General features: G+C 43.1%; 2 protein-coding genes across 2 annotated transcripts in view; one reads left to right on the top strand and one right to left on the bottom strand.

The window, feature by feature from the left end:
* Orc4 (origin recognition complex subunit 4) overlaps nucleotides 1–9,752 on the bottom strand; it is a 33,975-nt gene extending 24,223 nt beyond the window's left edge. The window contains exon 1 of the mRNA XM_028311781.1: nucleotides 9,443–9,752. Within this exon, the coding sequence (XP_028167582.1) occupies nucleotides 9,443–9,517 (75 nt within the window). The 5' untranslated portion in view covers nucleotides 9,518–9,752. The remainder of the gene's footprint in view (nucleotides 1–9,442) is intronic.
* Nucleotides 1–17,979, top strand: part of LOC114357952 (synaptic vesicle glycoprotein 2C) — a 29,105-nt gene that overhangs the window by 8,992 nt on the left and 2,134 nt on the right. Inside the window, exons 5-13 of the mRNA XM_028311782.1 lie at nucleotides 1,110–1,272; nucleotides 2,436–2,654; nucleotides 6,582–6,702; nucleotides 10,611–10,760; nucleotides 11,991–12,083; nucleotides 13,023–13,190; nucleotides 13,812–13,924; nucleotides 15,080–15,297; nucleotides 17,093–17,252. Of these exons, the coding sequence (XP_028167583.1) occupies nucleotides 1,110–1,272; nucleotides 2,436–2,654; nucleotides 6,582–6,702; nucleotides 10,611–10,760; nucleotides 11,991–12,083; nucleotides 13,023–13,190; nucleotides 13,812–13,924; nucleotides 15,080–15,297; nucleotides 17,093–17,252 (1,405 nt within the window). The remainder of the gene's footprint in view (nucleotides 1–1,109; nucleotides 1,273–2,435; nucleotides 2,655–6,581; nucleotides 6,703–10,610; nucleotides 10,761–11,990; nucleotides 12,084–13,022; nucleotides 13,191–13,811; nucleotides 13,925–15,079; nucleotides 15,298–17,092; nucleotides 17,253–17,979) is intronic.

Here is a 17,979-nt window from a genome sequence, read left to right as displayed (position 1 = left end):
ATAACTAGCTTTCCGCCCGCGGCTTCGCCCGCGTGGAATTTTGTCTGTCACAGAAAAACTTTATCGCGCGCGTCCCTGTTTCTAAAACCGGGATAAAAACTATCCTATGTTCTTTCCCGGGACTCAAACTATCTCTATGCCAAATTTCATCAAAATCGGTTGCGAGGTTTAAGCGGGAAAGCGTAACAGACAGACAGACAGACAGAGTTACTTTCGCATTTATAATATTAGTTGGGATTGAAAAAAAAACAGTTTTTATCTTGATTTTTAAGAGACACGCACGCGAATATACTAGCGGATGAAGACTTGCAAATGACAGCACACGTCACGCAAGTACAGCATCAAGTAATCCGTGACATTGGCGAAATGATGGTTCCCAAGAAAGTCACCCAAAAAAGAAGGAAAAAAACAGTGCAACTTAGATTGTACATGTTGCAGCAACGTTCATAAACTATCCCTGTTTTGCATAACATTCTACGTGTCCCGGGACATGTTTCGTGTTGACGCTCTGCGAAACCCGCATTGTTCCCGGGAACATCACGTAGTTGTTCAGTGTAAAGTTACTCCAGTTGTACAGTCACGGAATGAAAAGGTTCGTCAGATTTCAAATTGATTCCTTCAACGAATCGCGAGCACATATTACCTTTTGAAACTATGTTACAGAATAATCTTGAGTTAGAGAAAATAATCTTTAACTGTTCGTCAGTAAAGTTCAAAATTATTCAGATCAAAGTTGTTTGACCATTTATCTTGTCAAGAAGATTATTATGATTGATAAACTAAAACCTTCTTGTTGGTTCAAACTGCCATTATTATTTCTATTAAATAAAAAAAAACTATTGTCAATTGGTCAATGTCATCATTGCATTGCACTGATGGGATAGAAAAATAAACAAGCAAAACCTTATTCGTTAGCAAACGTCATATTTATTTCAATGTTAGCAGCACTGTTTCTTGCACTGTTATGTTGGCAGGTTTGACTCTTACAGTACCTAATGCAAACGAAAACCGACACTAAGGTGACGAACCTTTTCATTCTGCGACTGTACCTTAGTGTATCCGTTTCCGTGGCTTAAATGATGGTAATTAATTATTGTTATTTTTTCCAGTTCTCATCAGCCTAGTGGGCTCGTCTCTAGGCGCGGCCGGCTGGGGCCCGCTAGGCGAGCGGTTGGGCCGTCGCCGCACTCTACTATCGTGTCTCGCCGTCAACGCCGTCTTCGCCGCTATAGCGGCCGTCATGCCTACGTACGGCACTTTTATGATGGCGCGGTGAGTGCAGCTAGTTAGCTATTAGTGACGTAGGTTACTGTGTACTATAGTACACAAGTCTCTAGTACACTACTAGAGGCATCTAGGACACAGGCGAGATGTTAGGTCGTCGCCGCACTCTGTTGTCGTGTCTCGCCGTCAACGCCGTGTTCGCCGCTATAGCGGCCGTCATGCCTACGTACGGCACTTTTATGATGGCACGGTAAGTGCAGTGTCAACTATAGCTATAGGTGGCGTTGGTTGCTATATACTATAGTATAGGACTCAAACGAGTGGTTAGGCGTCGCCGCACTCTGTTGTCGTGTCTCGCCGTCATCGCTGTGTTCGCCGCCATAGCGGCCGTCATGCCTACGTACGGCACGTTTATGATGGCACGGTGAGTGCAGCGAGTTAGCTATAAGTGACGTAGGTTACAGTGTACTATAGTACACAAGTCTTTAGTACACAATACTAGAGACATCTAGGATTCAGGCGAGCGGTTGGGTCGTCGCCGCACTTTACTATCATGTCTCGCCGTCAACGCCGTGTTCGCCGCCATAGCGGCCGTCATGCCTACGTACGGCACCTTTATGATGGCGCGGTTAGTAATAGATGACATTGGTTGAACTTAGTTGCTATGTACTATCTCTAGGATTCGCCTGGGTCGTGGCAATTTGNGCCGTCATGCCTACTTACGGCACCTTTATGATGGCGCGGTTAGTAATAGATGACGTTGGTTGTTGTGTACTGTCTCTAGGAATCGCCTGGGCCGTCGCAATTTGTTATCGTGTCTCGCCGTCAACGCCGTGTTTGTCGCCATAGCGGCCGTCATGCCTACATTACTGCACTACTTTTATGATGGCGCGGTAAGTGCGATAGATGGCATTTATTTATGTCTCGCTGACTGGATGGAAAAAGGATTAGTCAGTCATTAAATAAAGAACTTGAGGGTTCGCAATATTGACGTGGGAATAGTCACGAATAGAACAAATAGATGGACAGTTTGCTTTAAAACTGACGGTCGTTGGGGTTTAAGAACTCGAGAATGGAAAGTAATGGAAGCCTTGCAACAAAAGACAAACGTTAAAGAGTTCCGAAATTCCTAACGTAATTTAGGTATATGTTCCTCTCTTGCTTTTCAAATCATTTCGTGCCATTATTCAACCATTTTATTCTTCCCACAGCTTCTGCTCAGCCATCGGTTCCGGCGGCATAGTAGCCACTTCCTACGCGTACCTATCAGAATGTGTACCACGCGCGTGTCGCCGCCGCGCGTTACCGGCGCTGCCCGCCGCCGCCGCCGCCGGAACGCTCGCCGCCGCCGCTTTAGCGAGGGCTGTGTTACCGCCGACTGGGGAAACGACGTTATTAGAGGACAGACGGCACTTCAGTGCATGGCATCGGTGAGTTCTTCTGATACTTTTGTCAATAAATTCGTTCCCTCTCACACGCTCTCTTTCTCCCTCTCCCTTTCGCCCTCCCACTTTCTTCCTATTTTCCCCCTCTCTTTCTCCCTCTCCCTATGTCACCCTCCCTTTCTCCCTCTCCCTTTCTCAATCTCCCTATCTCACCCTCCCTTTCTCCCTCTCCTTATCTCACCCTCCCTTTCTCAATCTCCCTATCTCCCTCTCCCTTTCTCAATCTCCCTATCTCACCCTCCCTTTCTCCCTGTCCCTTTCTCCCTCTCCCATTTTCCCTCTGACCATGAGACTACGGACCATCGACATTTGCTTGGCAGCGGAAAGTTTCCACTGCTTTGTACTAGAATGTGTAAGCAAGCTAGTCGCCTATCCATCCGCGCGTTACCGGCGCTGCCCGCCGCCGCCGCCGCCGGAACGCTCGCCGCCGCCGCTCTGGCTAGGGCTGTGTTACCGCCGACTGGGGAGACGACGTTATTGGAGGACAGACGGCACTTCAGCGCTTGGCATCGGTGAGTTCTTCTGATACTTTTGTCAAAAAATTCTTTCTCTCTCACACGCTCTCTTTCTCCCTCTCTTTCTCTCCCTTTCTCCCTTTCTCCCTCTCCCTTTCTCCCTCTCCCTTTCTCCCTCTCCCTTTCTCCCTCTCTCTCTTTTCCCCTCTCTTTCTCTCTCTCTCTCTCACCCTTTCTCCCTGTCTCTCTCTCTAGCTCTTTTGTTGCTTGTACTGCTGTTTACCAGAGGTGCTAGAGAACTTACTATGAAACGGTAAGTGTGTTTCCACCAGAGAAGTGTCAGCATTATCAAGCTAAGTGCTATTAAGATAGCTTCTGCTCAGCCATCGGTTCCGGCGGCATAGTAGCCACTTCCTACGCGTACCTATCAGAGTGCGTGCCTCGCGCGTGTCGCCGTCGCACGTTACCGGCGTTGCCCGCCGCCGCCGCCGCCGGAACGCTCGCCGCCGCCGCTTTAACGAGGGCTGTGTTACCGCCGACTGGAGAGACGACACTGTTGGAAGATAGAAGGCACTTCAGTGCGTGGCATCGGTGAGTTTTACAAAGGTCACTTCTTGTTTCTACAACTTTCCCTTTCTCCCTTTCTCTTTAGACACTGCTGGAGGATAGACGACAAATCTGTGCTTGGCATCGGTATTTACAAAAAGCACTTGTTTTCTTCCATCTTTCTCACACACTCCCTCTCTCCCTCTCCCTTTCTCCCTCTCCCTTTCTCCCTCTCCCTTTCTCCCTCTCCCTTTCTCCCTCTCCCTTTCTCCCTCTCCCTTTCTCGCTCTCCCTTTCTCCCTCTCCCTTTCTCCTTCTCTCTCTCTCTTTCTTTTGTTGCGATTGCTTTTGCTGCTGCTGACCATGAAACTACGTTGTTAGAAACATGGCGACCATCGACATTTGCTTAGCAGCGGTGAGTATCCACTGCTTTCTACTAGAATGTGTAAGTAAGCTAGTCGCCTATCTATCCGCGCGTTACCGGCGCTGCCCGCCGCCGCCGCCGCCGGAACGCTCGCCGCCGCCGCTTTAGCGAGGGCTGTGTTACCGCCGACTGGGGAAACTACGTTATTAGAGGACAGACGGCACTTCAGTGCTTGGCATCGGTGAGTTCTTCTGATACTTTTGTCAATAAATTCGTTCTCTCTCACACGCTCTTTTTCTCCCTCTCTCTCTTTCTCTCCCTTTCTCCCTCTCTCTCTCTCCCTTTCTCCCTCTCTCTCTCTCCCTTTCTCCCTCTCTCTCTCCCTTTCTCTCCCTCTCGCTATTTTGATGCGGTTGACCAGCGATGCGATAATTCCTAGCGAAACTGTGAAAAGGTGAGTGTTTCCACCATAGAAATGTTTATATTAGCAAGCTCAGTAGCTTTAAGACGCGTATCTATCAGAGTGCGTACCACGCGCGATTCGCCGCCGCCGCCGGAACGCTCGCCGCCGCCGCTTTAGCGAGGGCTGTGTTACCGCCTACTGGGGAAACGACGTTATTAGAGGACAGACGGCACTTCAGCGCTTGGCATCGGTGAGTTCTTCTGATACTTTTGCCAAAAAATCTTTCTTTCACACTCCCTTTCTCCCTCTCTCTGTCTTGTGCTGCCATTGACCAGAGGTGCGAGAATTCCTAGAGAGTTGTTACAAAGTTAATTTATTTTTTCTTCATCTCTCTCACACACTTGTCCTTTCTCCCTCTCCTTTTCTCCCTCCCCTTCTCCTTCTCACACACTCTTCCTCTCGCCCTCTCTCTCTCTCTCACACTCCTTGTTACTTGTGCTTGTGCTGCCGTCGACCAACGAGACTCCGTGGCTACACATTTATGGTGAGTTCACTCGCGAAAGAAACTCAGTAATTTTAATACGCGTGTCTATCCGAGTGTGTACCACGCGCATTTCGCCGCCGCCGCCGCCGGAACGCTCGCCGCCGCCGCTCTGGCGAGGGCTGTGTTACCGCCGACTGGGGAAACGACGTTATTGGAGGACAGACGGCACTTCAGTGCGTGGCATCGGTGAGTTTTTACAAAGATCAATTGTTTCTGCCTAATTTCCTTCATCTCTCTCATGCACTCCATTTTTCCGTCTCCCTTTCTCCCTCCCCCCTTCTTTTTCCCTCTCTCCTTTCCTTTCTCTCTCTTGTTAACGCTCTTTCTCCCTCTCTGTGCCCTATCTCACTCGTTGCTTTTGCTGCCGTTGGAGACCATCGACACTTGCTTGGCAGCGGTGAGTAAACCAACGGTGCTAAGATGCGTAACAGGCACTGTATACGCACGTGCGAGTGCGTATACAGTGCCTGTCGCCGCCGCCTTCGGAAATGCCTGTGGTGCTTTAGCAATGTCGTCAAGAATACATTGATTGAAGATCATCACTTCTGATTATCCTGCCTATTATTAGGTCTTTGTTTTTTTTAGCCCTCTCTTCCGCAGCTATTTTTGTGTTTACGATGGGTTTGCCTTTAATATTTTGCGTGTAACACGCATAAGTCTTGTTCTGCGCGTGCCACGTGAATGTGAAATTTACGTGTTATGTATTACGATTGCGCGTGTTACACGGAAGTGTGTACTACGCTATGTGACATTCGTGTTTATGGTTTGTATCTGTTGTGATTTGGTACGCTGTTTACGAAAATATCTTGAAGGCAACCTTCCTTTTAGCTCGTAGATGGCCGTTGGGCAGAAAAATTTTTGAGTGACCACGGGCCCGAAAAACGTAATTTAGGTTAATTATTCTCTCTTTCCCACTAGGGGAACCGACGATGTAGTGAAGGTCGCGGGAAGTACCTGGATGCGGGTAGCGCAGGAAATCCTTGGGGGAGGCCTTAGTCGACGTCATTTAGTTGAACCGAACGAACCAACCTTCTTTTTGACGTCACTTTTAAGTGTTTTACTTCTCTCCTATCACCATATTAGATGTAAGCCTAAGACCCAATTTCTCTTACAATTTAATGTATTGTTTTGTTACAATATTGCTTGAGCTAAAATAGTAAGACACGGCTCTTAACGCGACGTTTATTAATGAGTTACATTATGTACTCACGGCTTGACGGTCTTACTATTTTAGTTTAAATGGATCGCGAAAGTTTAAAAACAATATTGAGCTATTATTGATATGGCAACAAATTGTTTGCTGCCACAAGGGAAAATAATTTTGTTTTGTGAAAACTAATTTATTTTCTGTTATAGCAGCAAATAATCTGTTGTCATTGTAATTACAGATCTTAAAAAAAATATTATAGTCCATTCAAAAGTGATTGATTCTTACAACCTAATATTTTTATTCGTAGTAAGTTGGGTGCATCAAACGAAACGTTTTAATCACCTGAATGGATTTATAAGTTCCCTTTAAGTACCATATTGTGTGGCTTTAAAGCTTAAATAAATGTACATAAACTCATTAATGAAATTGAGTCTAATCGATTGTCCACAGCTACCTCCTCCTCTGCACGCTGCCGATCGTGTCCAGCCTGGTCAGCATGATCTGGACGCAGGAGTCGCCGCGGTATTTGCTAGACGTAGGCCGCGAGGTCGACGCCATGCTGGTTTATCAGGTAGGTTTAACTGTCAATACCAACGGAAAAGCTTGAAATTAACCCATTTCTTGTATCATTAGCTATCTGCCCGTACACTGATAATTTCTGATATTTATGTAGGTTTACAATTGTACAACATTTTCACCACCTTATTCTGTACCATTCTCGTGCGTCTTCCTTCTTTTTTTCAAGCAAGAGCTGAAAATCAGTGTTCTGCTCATTTTAGAGCAGTGTCTACACTGAGCTCTCTGCTTTTTTGCATCGCTGCGGCACACTTATACCTTAGAGGGCGCAGGATTTTCTTTCTTACTCTTTGTAATGTACTATATCTTTCCTGCTAATCCTGTGTTTATTAATCTTACTTTTTGCTTCTTGTGTGTCAATTTGTTTTGCAAATAAACCATTTATCTAACTATCTATCTATCTACACGTTAAAATAGTTTGAATAATATTTCCCGTAAATTTTATCAGCCTTACTTATAAACTAGCGGCCGCCCGCGACTTCGTACGCGTGGATCCCGTTTTACCCCCTTAGGGGTTTAGTTTCGTAAAATCCTTTCTTAGCGGATGCCTACAGTACGGCCAACGAGAAGCGATACCAAATGTAAACAAACCTAATGTCATGGTCATTTGGAATAGCAGGGGTTTGACTTTGACATATTTTGGCGAGAGAACGAGACATTACGACAAATACACAAAATGGGAAGAGACAGAATAGATTGTCAGTTCGACAGTTGAATCGACCTTTTGTATTGCTGCTAATTGGCCGTACTTCGTAACATCTACCTGCATGCCAAATTTCAGCCCGATCCGTCCAGTGGTTTGGACTGTGCGTTGATAGATCACTATGGCAGTCAGTCAGTCACCTTTGGATGTTTATTAAAATTAAGACGCAGTTTAACAGTATTAAATAATACTTAAAAACGATAATTAGTGTTAAACAACGTCTGAGTGATTGCTTTAATAGCTGTCAAGTTCAGCGTCGGATCAGAACTGACTGAAACCTAAGAAAAGGGTTCCAATAACATAGCCCATATTACCAGAAACATATTTATTCTTATATTCTAAGCACTTATCTTAGTGAATAAAATGACACGTGAAACACGTAAATTATTTACATCATCAAGTCGAAACGAAGTCAGTGTATCATTTTCGCCAACATTTTACAAAACACTATTTCAAGTTAACTTTTTTGAGCAAAAAACAAGCCAAGTTTATTCTATTTCAGTGGTAATTTTTTTACATTTTTTCTTGGGGATTATAATTACTCCAAATATGGCATGTAATTTGAGAGTTACAACAATCGTTAAATTAATAAAGGTTAATAGAAAGTGAATTTACATATTGAAAACTACCTTTAATGATGAATATGAATTAATACAGTTTCTTTAAAATACAGTTTTATTTATTCATTCTTTAACTTTTTCTCCCAATATTTCTGTTCTAAATCCAAAATTATCATTCTTTTCTTGTGCAGTTCCTCCTCTCGTTTTTCTTTGTTTTTAATTGATTTTTTCGCAAGTAAAAACAATCGCTTTTCATAATATGCCTTCTGAAAAAAAAAAACAAGAAATGAAAAAAAAATGCGTTTAAAAACCGACTTCTAAAACTATAACTACTCCAAAAAGTACACTAAAATTCAGAAAGATAATTACGTTATTTATTTATTAGAACAAATAGGTATAAATGACCATGATTGATATTCTCGGAGTCGAGAATCTCGGAAATCGGATTAGATTCAGAAGCCTCGGCGTAATCGGTGTACATTTATTAAAAAAAAAAACAACCTTTAGGACCTCCTTCTTTTGTTGAAGAAGTCGGTTAAAAAAAGTAAAAGTTTCAGAAATAAGTACTTCTACAAATCCATTCAACCCTCTAGAAAAGCCAATTACTGATGTAGGTAAATACTGTGATTATGGGCTGATTTTATTTTTGAAGAATAAGTAAAGAACAATGACCAAAAATGTATGGAGTGTGGTCCAAATGTCCACCACTAATGAGACCTATGTAGTAAAATAGTCTACTAAATACTGATTCATTATAACCAAACCGCAATCAAAAATATGCTGTCAGTAAAAAGTTATGACTGAACGAAAAGTCTGTTTTTTACCTTTTCATCCGAAAAATGTTCTTGATATCATTCTATCCATTGCACATTTTGGACTAATCTACGCATGATATGCCATGTCGCATTTGTGGCACGGGGTTATAGTTGAATTTTATTAAATATTATACTAGCTGTGACTTTGTACGCGTGAAAATAGTTTGAACAATATTTCTCATTTTTACAACATTTGTCATTACTGATCCGCCCCTATTAGTTGTAGGGTGATGTTATTTATCCTAAAACCATCCTTGATAAATGGGCTATCCATAACAAAAATAATTTCTCAAATCGGACCAGTAGTTCCTGAGATTAGCGCGTAAACTACTACAATTTTTCAAACAGTCTTAACTTTTAACTGACAGCTTATTTTTTTTTCATCCCATACTGAAAGTTAATCTCTATTTAATGGACTATAAGCCAATATAGGTCTTATTGGTGGTGGACATTTGGACCACTTTTGATCATTGTCCTTTGGCACATTGACAGTTTTAGTATGGGAAATATATCAAAATGACAAGCTTATTCTTCAGTTAAAAGATAACTGACGATGGAAAAATGAACCCTGAAATAGGGATTTTGATGACCAGCAGCGGTAGCAGCTAGACAAAATAGTAAATACGTACTAAACTTAAATATAAAATATGAAAATACCTTTTTGTCTTCATCCCAGTTTGAAGACCGGACTCTTTTCTGGGCTGGTTTTCTTTCCATATTTTGATGTTCCATTTTATGATTATAAAATATATAAAAATTAACACGCGAGTGCGGAAAAAAAGTCGAACGGAAAATACCACGCACTACTAACCGCTCTATACTCGGGTTGCTGGGTTCGTAAGTTTTTACAAATAAAATTTCATATAGACTGGTGAGACGGTAACTAATTGTGTAAGCGTGGATGGGCTTTCAAGGCGTCCGACCGGTACCGAGGTTGCGTACTGACTGACTATAGTCCGATCGCCGAGCAGGCAGAATTTCGTCCAATGACCCCAAGCCACCCATCCTTATCGCTCGCGTGTAATTATATTGCTGTCGCGCTCGCACACTCACTTTTCAGGTAACAAACGTAAAAAGTGAAAATAACACGAAGGTACACACAAAATAATTAGCATGAAACACATGGCAAAGGTTGGCACAAACAATACAAAGTGAAAGTATAACAATAGATAGACATTACAACGGTTAGTGTTTCTCAATACATAGTTACAATAATTCAATGGACTAATAAGCCACATGTTACGTCGGCGAAACACTAAAAAGGCTTGAGTTTAACATTCCGACAATAAAATCCTAAAGGTGCAGGTGCGTGAGAAACTAAAATTACCATGCCTTTTAAAATTAGTTACAAAGCAGACATATAAAATTAGTTACATCTTCAGTTTGTACAAGAAGTATTACAATTATCTAGTGTATATTATAATTAATCTAAATATACATCAAAGGTGACTGACTGACTGTCTGACATAGTGATCTATCAACGCACAGCCCAAACCACTGGACAGATCGGGCTGAAATTTGGCATGCAGGTAGACATCCTGTTAGGATGTCTCGATTAAAACTGAGCTGGCACCATTTTATCAATTGTATTCGTTTAATTTTCATGTGTATGTATAAGAAAGGGAAGGCGCTGGATGCAGGCCGCTACCAACCGTGCGATGTGGAAGTCATTGGGGGAGGCCTATGTTCAGCAGTGGACGTCCTGTGGCTGAAATGATGATGATGATGGTGATGATGTATAATAAAGTATTTTTATGATATACATCCTAAGATTTTTCATCGTGCTTTTTAATTCAACATTAAAAACATCAATAATTGTTCGCAGAACATCCACAGCGGTAACCAGATTCGCATATGCGGGAAGGCCAACGTAGCGGCCGCTAACACCAACTCTGAATATCGGTTGGGCGAATTATCTCTACCGGGCAAACGTCGCCCGCCCGCGTTGCATCACGTCAGGCATAGTGTTAAGATGGTGAGATGTACCACTACTGTAGCACTACTAGCTGCCTGTACCACCGCTGTGACCCTTCTAGCTACCTATACCACCACTTCAACACCGCGGTAACCCTTCTAGCTGCCTATACTATCACTGTAACACCGCTGTACCCCTTCTAGCTGCCTGTATCACCACGGTAACCCTTAAGGTTCTAGGTACAACACCAACTCCGAGTGCCGTGCGCCACAGCGTTAAAATGGTCAGTATATACCACCACTGTAACACTACTAGCTGCCTATACCACTACTGTAACCCTTAAGGTTTTTGCTACCAACACAAACTTCGAGCTGTCTCTGCACCACATGGGCCCAGCGTTAAAATGGTCAGATATACCACCACTGTAACACTTAAGCTACCAACACCAACTTCGTATACCGGCTGGGGGAGGCTATCTGTGCGCCACGTAACCCTTCTATCTACCTATACCACCACTGTAACACCGCTGTAACCCTTTTAGCTACTATTACTGCAACCGAAGTAAGTGGGGTCCTTTCTAGCTCCGACACAGCGTCAAGATGGTCAGATATACCACCACTGTAACACTACTAGCTGCCCACACCACCACTATAAATCTTCTAGCTACCAACACCAACTCCGAGCTTTCCCTGCACCACGTCATACACAGCGTCAAGATGGTTTGATATACCACCGCTATAACCCTTAAGATTCTAGCTACAAAACCAACTCTGAGTACCGGTTGGGCGAGCTCTCTCTCAGGCATAGTGTTAAGATGGTGAGATATACCGCCACTGTAGCACTACTAGCTGTCTATAACCACCACTATAACACTTTCACCTGCCTATACCGCCACTGTGGCCCTTCTAGTAACCATTACTGCAACCGAAGTAAGTGGGGTACTTTCTAGCTCCGGCACAGGTGAGATAAAATGGTACAATGGTGAGATATTAACATTTCAGGCACAGGACGTCCTCTGAACATAGGTCTCTCCCAATAATTTCCAGATTGGCCGGTTGGTAGCGGCCTGCATCCAGCGCCTTCCTGCCACCTTTATGAGGTCGTCTGTCCACTGTAATAATGTGTAATCTGTTGCTAATCCGTCGGGCTGAGTCAGCGGCTTTAGTTCGTTTATGGATCTCCTCATTTCTGATTCGATACCGAGCATAGCCCTCTTCATAGCACGCTGTGTATTTACACGCCGAAATTTTACTAGCTACGCTAATAACTTGAAAATTTTTATTTTTCCAGTTCTGGCAGGCGTTTTTCCAGTTGTTTTCGAGTGCATACAGGAGTACAACGCTGTCATTAGGAGGGATACTGCTCTTCACTACAGCTGTACAGGTAAGAACTGTTTGTACTGACTGAACTGAACGGTTAAATACACATTTTTTGTCCTGAAAACTTTGAAAAGGGATTTTCTATGGTAAAAGAGCAATATGTAGTTTGAATAATGGTAACACATAACATTTTGTTTTCCAAAGGGTCTCTTGAAAAATAGGGATTGATGGTGAAACCGGGCTTTAGGCCGTCAGTTAACTTATCAAAAAATACCCGATACGTATTTTTCGCTGAATCAAATCAACGAAAATTTACAAAGCGCGCCAAAGCTTAAAGTAGGGACCAGTGACGTCACTACGTTTGTAGCTCGGCGTGACGTCAGACGGAACTTCAACGCACCATAAATTCGTAACTGATCGTATCGTAGTGGATAATTTAGCGTGTACCGATAACACTCAAACATTAGCGGAAGGATGGTGGGGCGCGTCTTCGTGGACGAAACGTTCTTTACTTTAAAACTTAAATTGTGCTTCGTTTCGTACTATCCGTTCGCTTTAAGTTTGCTGCTGGCGATATGACGTCACTCGAAGATAAGCGTCTATAACTATAACTAACTATATTTAAAATATTTTTTATTTATTATCTACTATATAAAAATAAGTCGGGTTTTCCTCCCTGACGCTATAACTCCAGAACGCACGAACCACGATTCGGTTCCACGGTTTTGCATTCGTTGGAAAGGTCTCGGGCTCCGTGAGGTTTATAGTAAAGAAAATTCGGGAAAAGGGGGTAAAACGGGATCCACGCGTACGAAGTCGCGGGCGGCCGCTAGTTAGTAATAAAAATTGTGTATTTGCGTAAAATAAGACACATTAATTGCGTTTAATCACTAACTAATTGCGTTTAATCGCGGTTGGGGGAGGGGACGCGCATTCCACGGACCGGCAAACTTAGCGCAAACGGGTAGTATAGATTTTAACGACTTCTTTTCTATTCCTCCAGTTCTACCTATCGTCCTACGTGCCGACGACGGTCGACCAGATGGAGAACGCCCTATTCGCGGCCTCGAGGCTGACGGAGCAGAACATGACGTGGGAGAGCCACCACTTCAACGACACCTTGAGCAACGTGGAGTACCGGAACGCTGTCTTCGACAAGTGCACCTTCAAGGTGAGATGATTTTGGAGACCATTTAAATTGACTCAACGTGAGAAATCTCTTCAGTCCATAAAGGTATTCAGAAAGGCGCTCCTTATACGCGAAAATCCTTACAGTAACGTCAAAAGAACACCACCAAGAGTGGAGCCTGCGGCTTCTTATCAAAACACCGGTAGGGTTTTATGAATCATAGCAACTGGATACTAATCGTACAATCGCAACGCGACTGCAAAAATTTAATATAAAAAATAAAACCCTCCTTATGGCACAGTCGGGTAACTAGTGCCACCTGTAATTGAACGTGACGCTGTCATTCTTTGGCGTAGCAGTCGCGTTGCCACGTTAGCTGCTGCTGCCTTTTGACTGTTGCCGTATCGCCGCGTCATGTGAGTGATTGTGATTGTCTTAACGCTATAGGACAACGCTCGCAACTGTCTTGCGCAAATATTGAATAAAGATCTGTTGTAAAACTTGCTAAGGTCTGTAATACGCATGCGGAAGGATTGACAGATTAATTCGGTGGGTGGTTATAGTAATTAATTTTATGATTAGCCTGACTTGATGAAATATTTGAAGAAACGGGTAGTCTGTTTGTTAATATTCCCGTTTAAAAACGAAAATCTTTAATTCCAGGATATGCTGATGGCGCGAGTGCTGTTCAAAAACTGCACCTTCACAGGCGTGGCGTTCTCCAACATCAAGACTTCGTACACGTACTTCGAGGGCTGCCTGTTTTATAACAGCACGTGAGTTATACATGTCTCCTTTTAAGGGTTCCGTAATTCAAAAGTAATGAAACCTTTTAGGATCACTTATGCTGGATTTCTATATTCAATCACAGAATAATAATAAGTACTTCGTACAGAAGATTTTCTTCGCGAAGGTATTTAAAAAAATATATGCTCAATGTCGTTAACAATATGGTGTAATTTAGCTTGTCTCAAGAGTCGAGCACCATTTTGTTGACAAACGTCAGTGATCGGTACTGCGCCGAAGACATAGGGCTGACTTCGAAAATGATGTGTGACATGAGGTGCCAAACTGCGGAAAATGGCGGAGGAAATACATGAATAAGATTGAATTATATTTTGTGTTTCTAATATTATTCAGGCAATTAAAAATACTGCAGAGTATTAATTACACCATCGTTTTTACAAATTGTTTATTGTCTTTACAATGCAAATGGGTGAAGAATACGTGCGTGCGTCAATACTCGCTCGTGATTGTCCTGTCGATTAGGTACCTCAGGAGGGGTAGTCGCACGTGTTTTGTTTTCGATGCAAACTCGCGGAGATGAACAGGCCTGATTCAATCTTAATCCAAATTGGACGGATTTGGATTGTCAACTGTCAAATTTTAAAATGTTTTTGGCCAAAATATCTGCGGTTTTTGATGTTTTTACATTTTTATATTGTTTATAAGACGATTTAAACAATACTAAAGTGTAAATGCGTCGAACATTTTGGAAATATAATCTAAAACTGAATTCAATTTGACAGTTGTAATCCGGATTTGGACAAGGATTGAATATGGGAATCGGGCGTTAGTTGTCTCGTTCGTCTGGCTATTTAGACCCTTTTCTCAGGAACGCGTGGTGGTATTAAGCTGAAATTAATATAACTGTCTTGAAAAAACTGTAAAAAAAAAATAAAACAACGGGATCCAAAATGCGGTTATTTGTTTTTTTTACACTTTACAATGGAATCAGAACCTTTAATCCCAAAGACCTAGTGGCAAAAATAAAGGTAATAAATAAAATCCGAAAATCGTGGAAAAAAGAAGGAATTTTTCGTGACATTTTATTTGCAGTTGATAGACTAACGTACGGAACCCTCTGTTCGCGATTCCGACTCACACTTGACTGGTTTTATTTTTAACTACTATTTTACTCTCGTTCCCAGCATAATCGACACAGACATGGAGGTGGGCCGCGAGTTAGACGAGTGGTGCGTGTTCAACGCGAGCGTCGTGAGAGGAATGCGCGCTGGATGCGCCAGGCATGCTGACTTAACAGTCCGCTTAGCTGGGATATTGGCTGAGCAGACTTATGCGGCTCACGCTATGTTGGCTGCTGCTGCGTTAGGACTGCTACCCTATAGGAGCATCGTTCTGGGTAAGTGTATTGTCTTAACGCTATAGGACAACGCTCGCTAGTAATTCGCGGGCATAAAGGGGGAACAAAGCTACTATGCATGCTTCTGTATTAGCGTCAGTAGCTGAGCAGACTTATGCGGCGCATGCTATGTTAGCAGCCGCTGCGCTCGGATTATTGCCTTACCGGAGCGTCGTGTTGGGTGAGTGTATTGTTTTAACGCTATAGGACAACGCTCGCGCTAGTGCCCTTCAAGCGAGGAGAGCCCCACATAACTCATTGGCTCCCCCGGGCTAGTGAGTATGCAGTTTCAAGCATTTTCCCGTCGAAAAAAAAGGGATGTTGAATAAAGCGTCATATGAGAGAGCAAGACGAGTGGTGCGTGCTTAACGACGTAAGCAGCTCACGCTATGTTGGCTGCAGCCGCACTTGAGCTTATTGCCTTACCGGAGCGTGGTGTTGGGTGAGTGTATTGTCTTAACGCTATAGGACAACGCTCTTCACAATCTTCAACGCTAGCGTCGTGCGGGGAATGCACGCTGGATGCGCCAGGCATGCTGACTTAACAGTCCGCTTAGCTGGGATACTGGCGGAGCAGACTTATGCGGCTCATGCTATGTTAGCTGCTGCTGCCTTGGGACTGCTACCCTATCGCAGCGTCGTTCTTGGTAAGTGCATTATCTTAACGCAATAGGACAACGCTCGCTAGTGATTCGCGGGCATAAAGGGGGAACAAAGCTACTATGTTGCTTAGTTCATCATACCTTACTGTGCGTCTGGCTGGGATACTGGCTGAGCAGACGTATGCGGCTCATGCTATGTTGGCTGCGGCTGCCTTAGGGCTACTACCTTACCGGAGCGTCGTTCTTGGTAAGTGCTATGTTAGCTGCAGCTGCGTTAGGTCTACTACCTTACCGGAGCGTCGTGTTGGGTAAATAAATTGTCTTAACGCTATAGGATAACGCTAGCGACATGGTGACTTCACCATGCGCCTAGTTGGCATACTAGCTGAGTAGACTTATGCGGCTCAGGCTATGCTAACTGCCGCCGCGTTAGGACGCCGCCGCCTTACCTAGGAGCTGCTACTTCTCGGTGAGTGCATTGTCTTAACGCTATAGGACAACGCTCGCACTAATGGCATGTTGAATAGTGTCATATTATGAGAGTCCCGGACGAGTGGACATGCCGACCTTACTGTACGACTGGCGGGGATATTGACTGAGCAGACTTATGCTGCGCACGCTATATTAAGTGCTGCTGCGTTAGGACTCACCATACGCTGTCGTCGGTATCTTAACAAGACAGGGGACTATCGTTCTTTATTTTACACATAAATAATATATACACACACATACACTCTCATAAAACACACACTCCTAGTCTCCTACACATAAAGTAAAGACTTTCTTATTGGGCATATTATTGGGTTTTTTCTGTGTTTGCGATGGCATAGGTGGCTTTTCAAACTTAAATTCAAACTTAAATTGTGTTTAATATTTACTTATTTTTTGTTACTAGTATAAAGTGCATTTACAACGCCATTTAACTTCAAGCCTCGTACTCCAGTCCCCAAGAGACAGGTGTTACCTAGTTTGGGGACCACTGGCAATGTTGTCTAAGTTGTTAACTTGGTTGAATAAAGGTTTTTATTTATTTATTTATTTATTTTATCTCCGTCAATTTGAAGATTTATTGCGACTTGATTTTTTTAAACCCACCCTAAAATGACATTTTAACTAAAAAGTTAAATCAAGTACAATGATGCCACAGTATAGCTCGATACTAAGTACGTAGTGATTTTTTTTTTATTTTATCTCTCCAGCGATTCTGTGCGCAGCGGGTATGCTGCTATCTCCCTCCATCTACTTCGTGGAGAGCGAGACGGCGCTATACGTGGTGGAGTGCGCGTACCGAGTGCTACTCACACTCGTGTTCTATACTGTGTGTGTGAAGGTGGTGGAGTCTTACCCTGCTAATTTAAGGTTAGTAAGTATAATTCGGCTTAAGGTTTTGTTTACCATCTCTGAGTAAAGTATCAAGTAGACTTACGCCTGTATTCACAAACGTTACTATGACGTCTCACAGTGAGCATGAACGCACAGGATGACATATGAACCAATCACAAAGCTCTATTTAACGCTATGCGTGCGAACAACGAAACTATGACACTGACAAGACTTTGACGCTAAAGTATTTATTTCACTTGCTAAATAGTGTTAATTATGAAGTAATTACTTAGAACTTTACTCGGAGATCGGGAAAGAGGCCCTTAATAGAAATTATTTTTATTGGTTTTCGCGGAAAATAGCTGTCAAGACAGCTTAAAAGTTTAAATTGATATAGGTTCTATGTAACCATTACCTGGCTAAAGACATTTTTCACACAGGCGAACTCAAAAATCTTTATGACGTATGGGATCAGATCTACAGCGAAATTTCAAAATCACTATATTAATTAGCTGATGAGTTGTCACGTTCCCATCATTGCAAAGTAAGATTTTGGCAATATAAGTAGACGCACAAAACTCGTAGAAGTGATGAAAAGATTTCGAGTGGCGACTACAGTGGGCTGAGTGTGAGTTTGCATCAAACGTCCTCACTAGTGAGCGCGTTAAAAAAAATGTATGAAAATTTTAGTTCTTGAAAGGTAAAGGTAAAGGTTCTAGGGGCGCTGTATAACGTCATACATTTAATGTCATTTTTTTATGCG

The sequence above is a fragment of the Ostrinia furnacalis genome, unplaced genomic scaffold, assembly GCF_004193835.3.
Source record: "Ostrinia furnacalis isolate ACB-3 unplaced genomic scaffold, ASM419383v2 OfSCF3546, whole genome shotgun sequence".
NCBI lineage: Eukaryota > Metazoa > Arthropoda > Insecta > Lepidoptera > Crambidae > Ostrinia > Ostrinia furnacalis.
The sequence above is the reverse complement of the archived record's forward strand: the minus strand, read 5'-3'. Positions and strand labels throughout refer to the sequence as shown.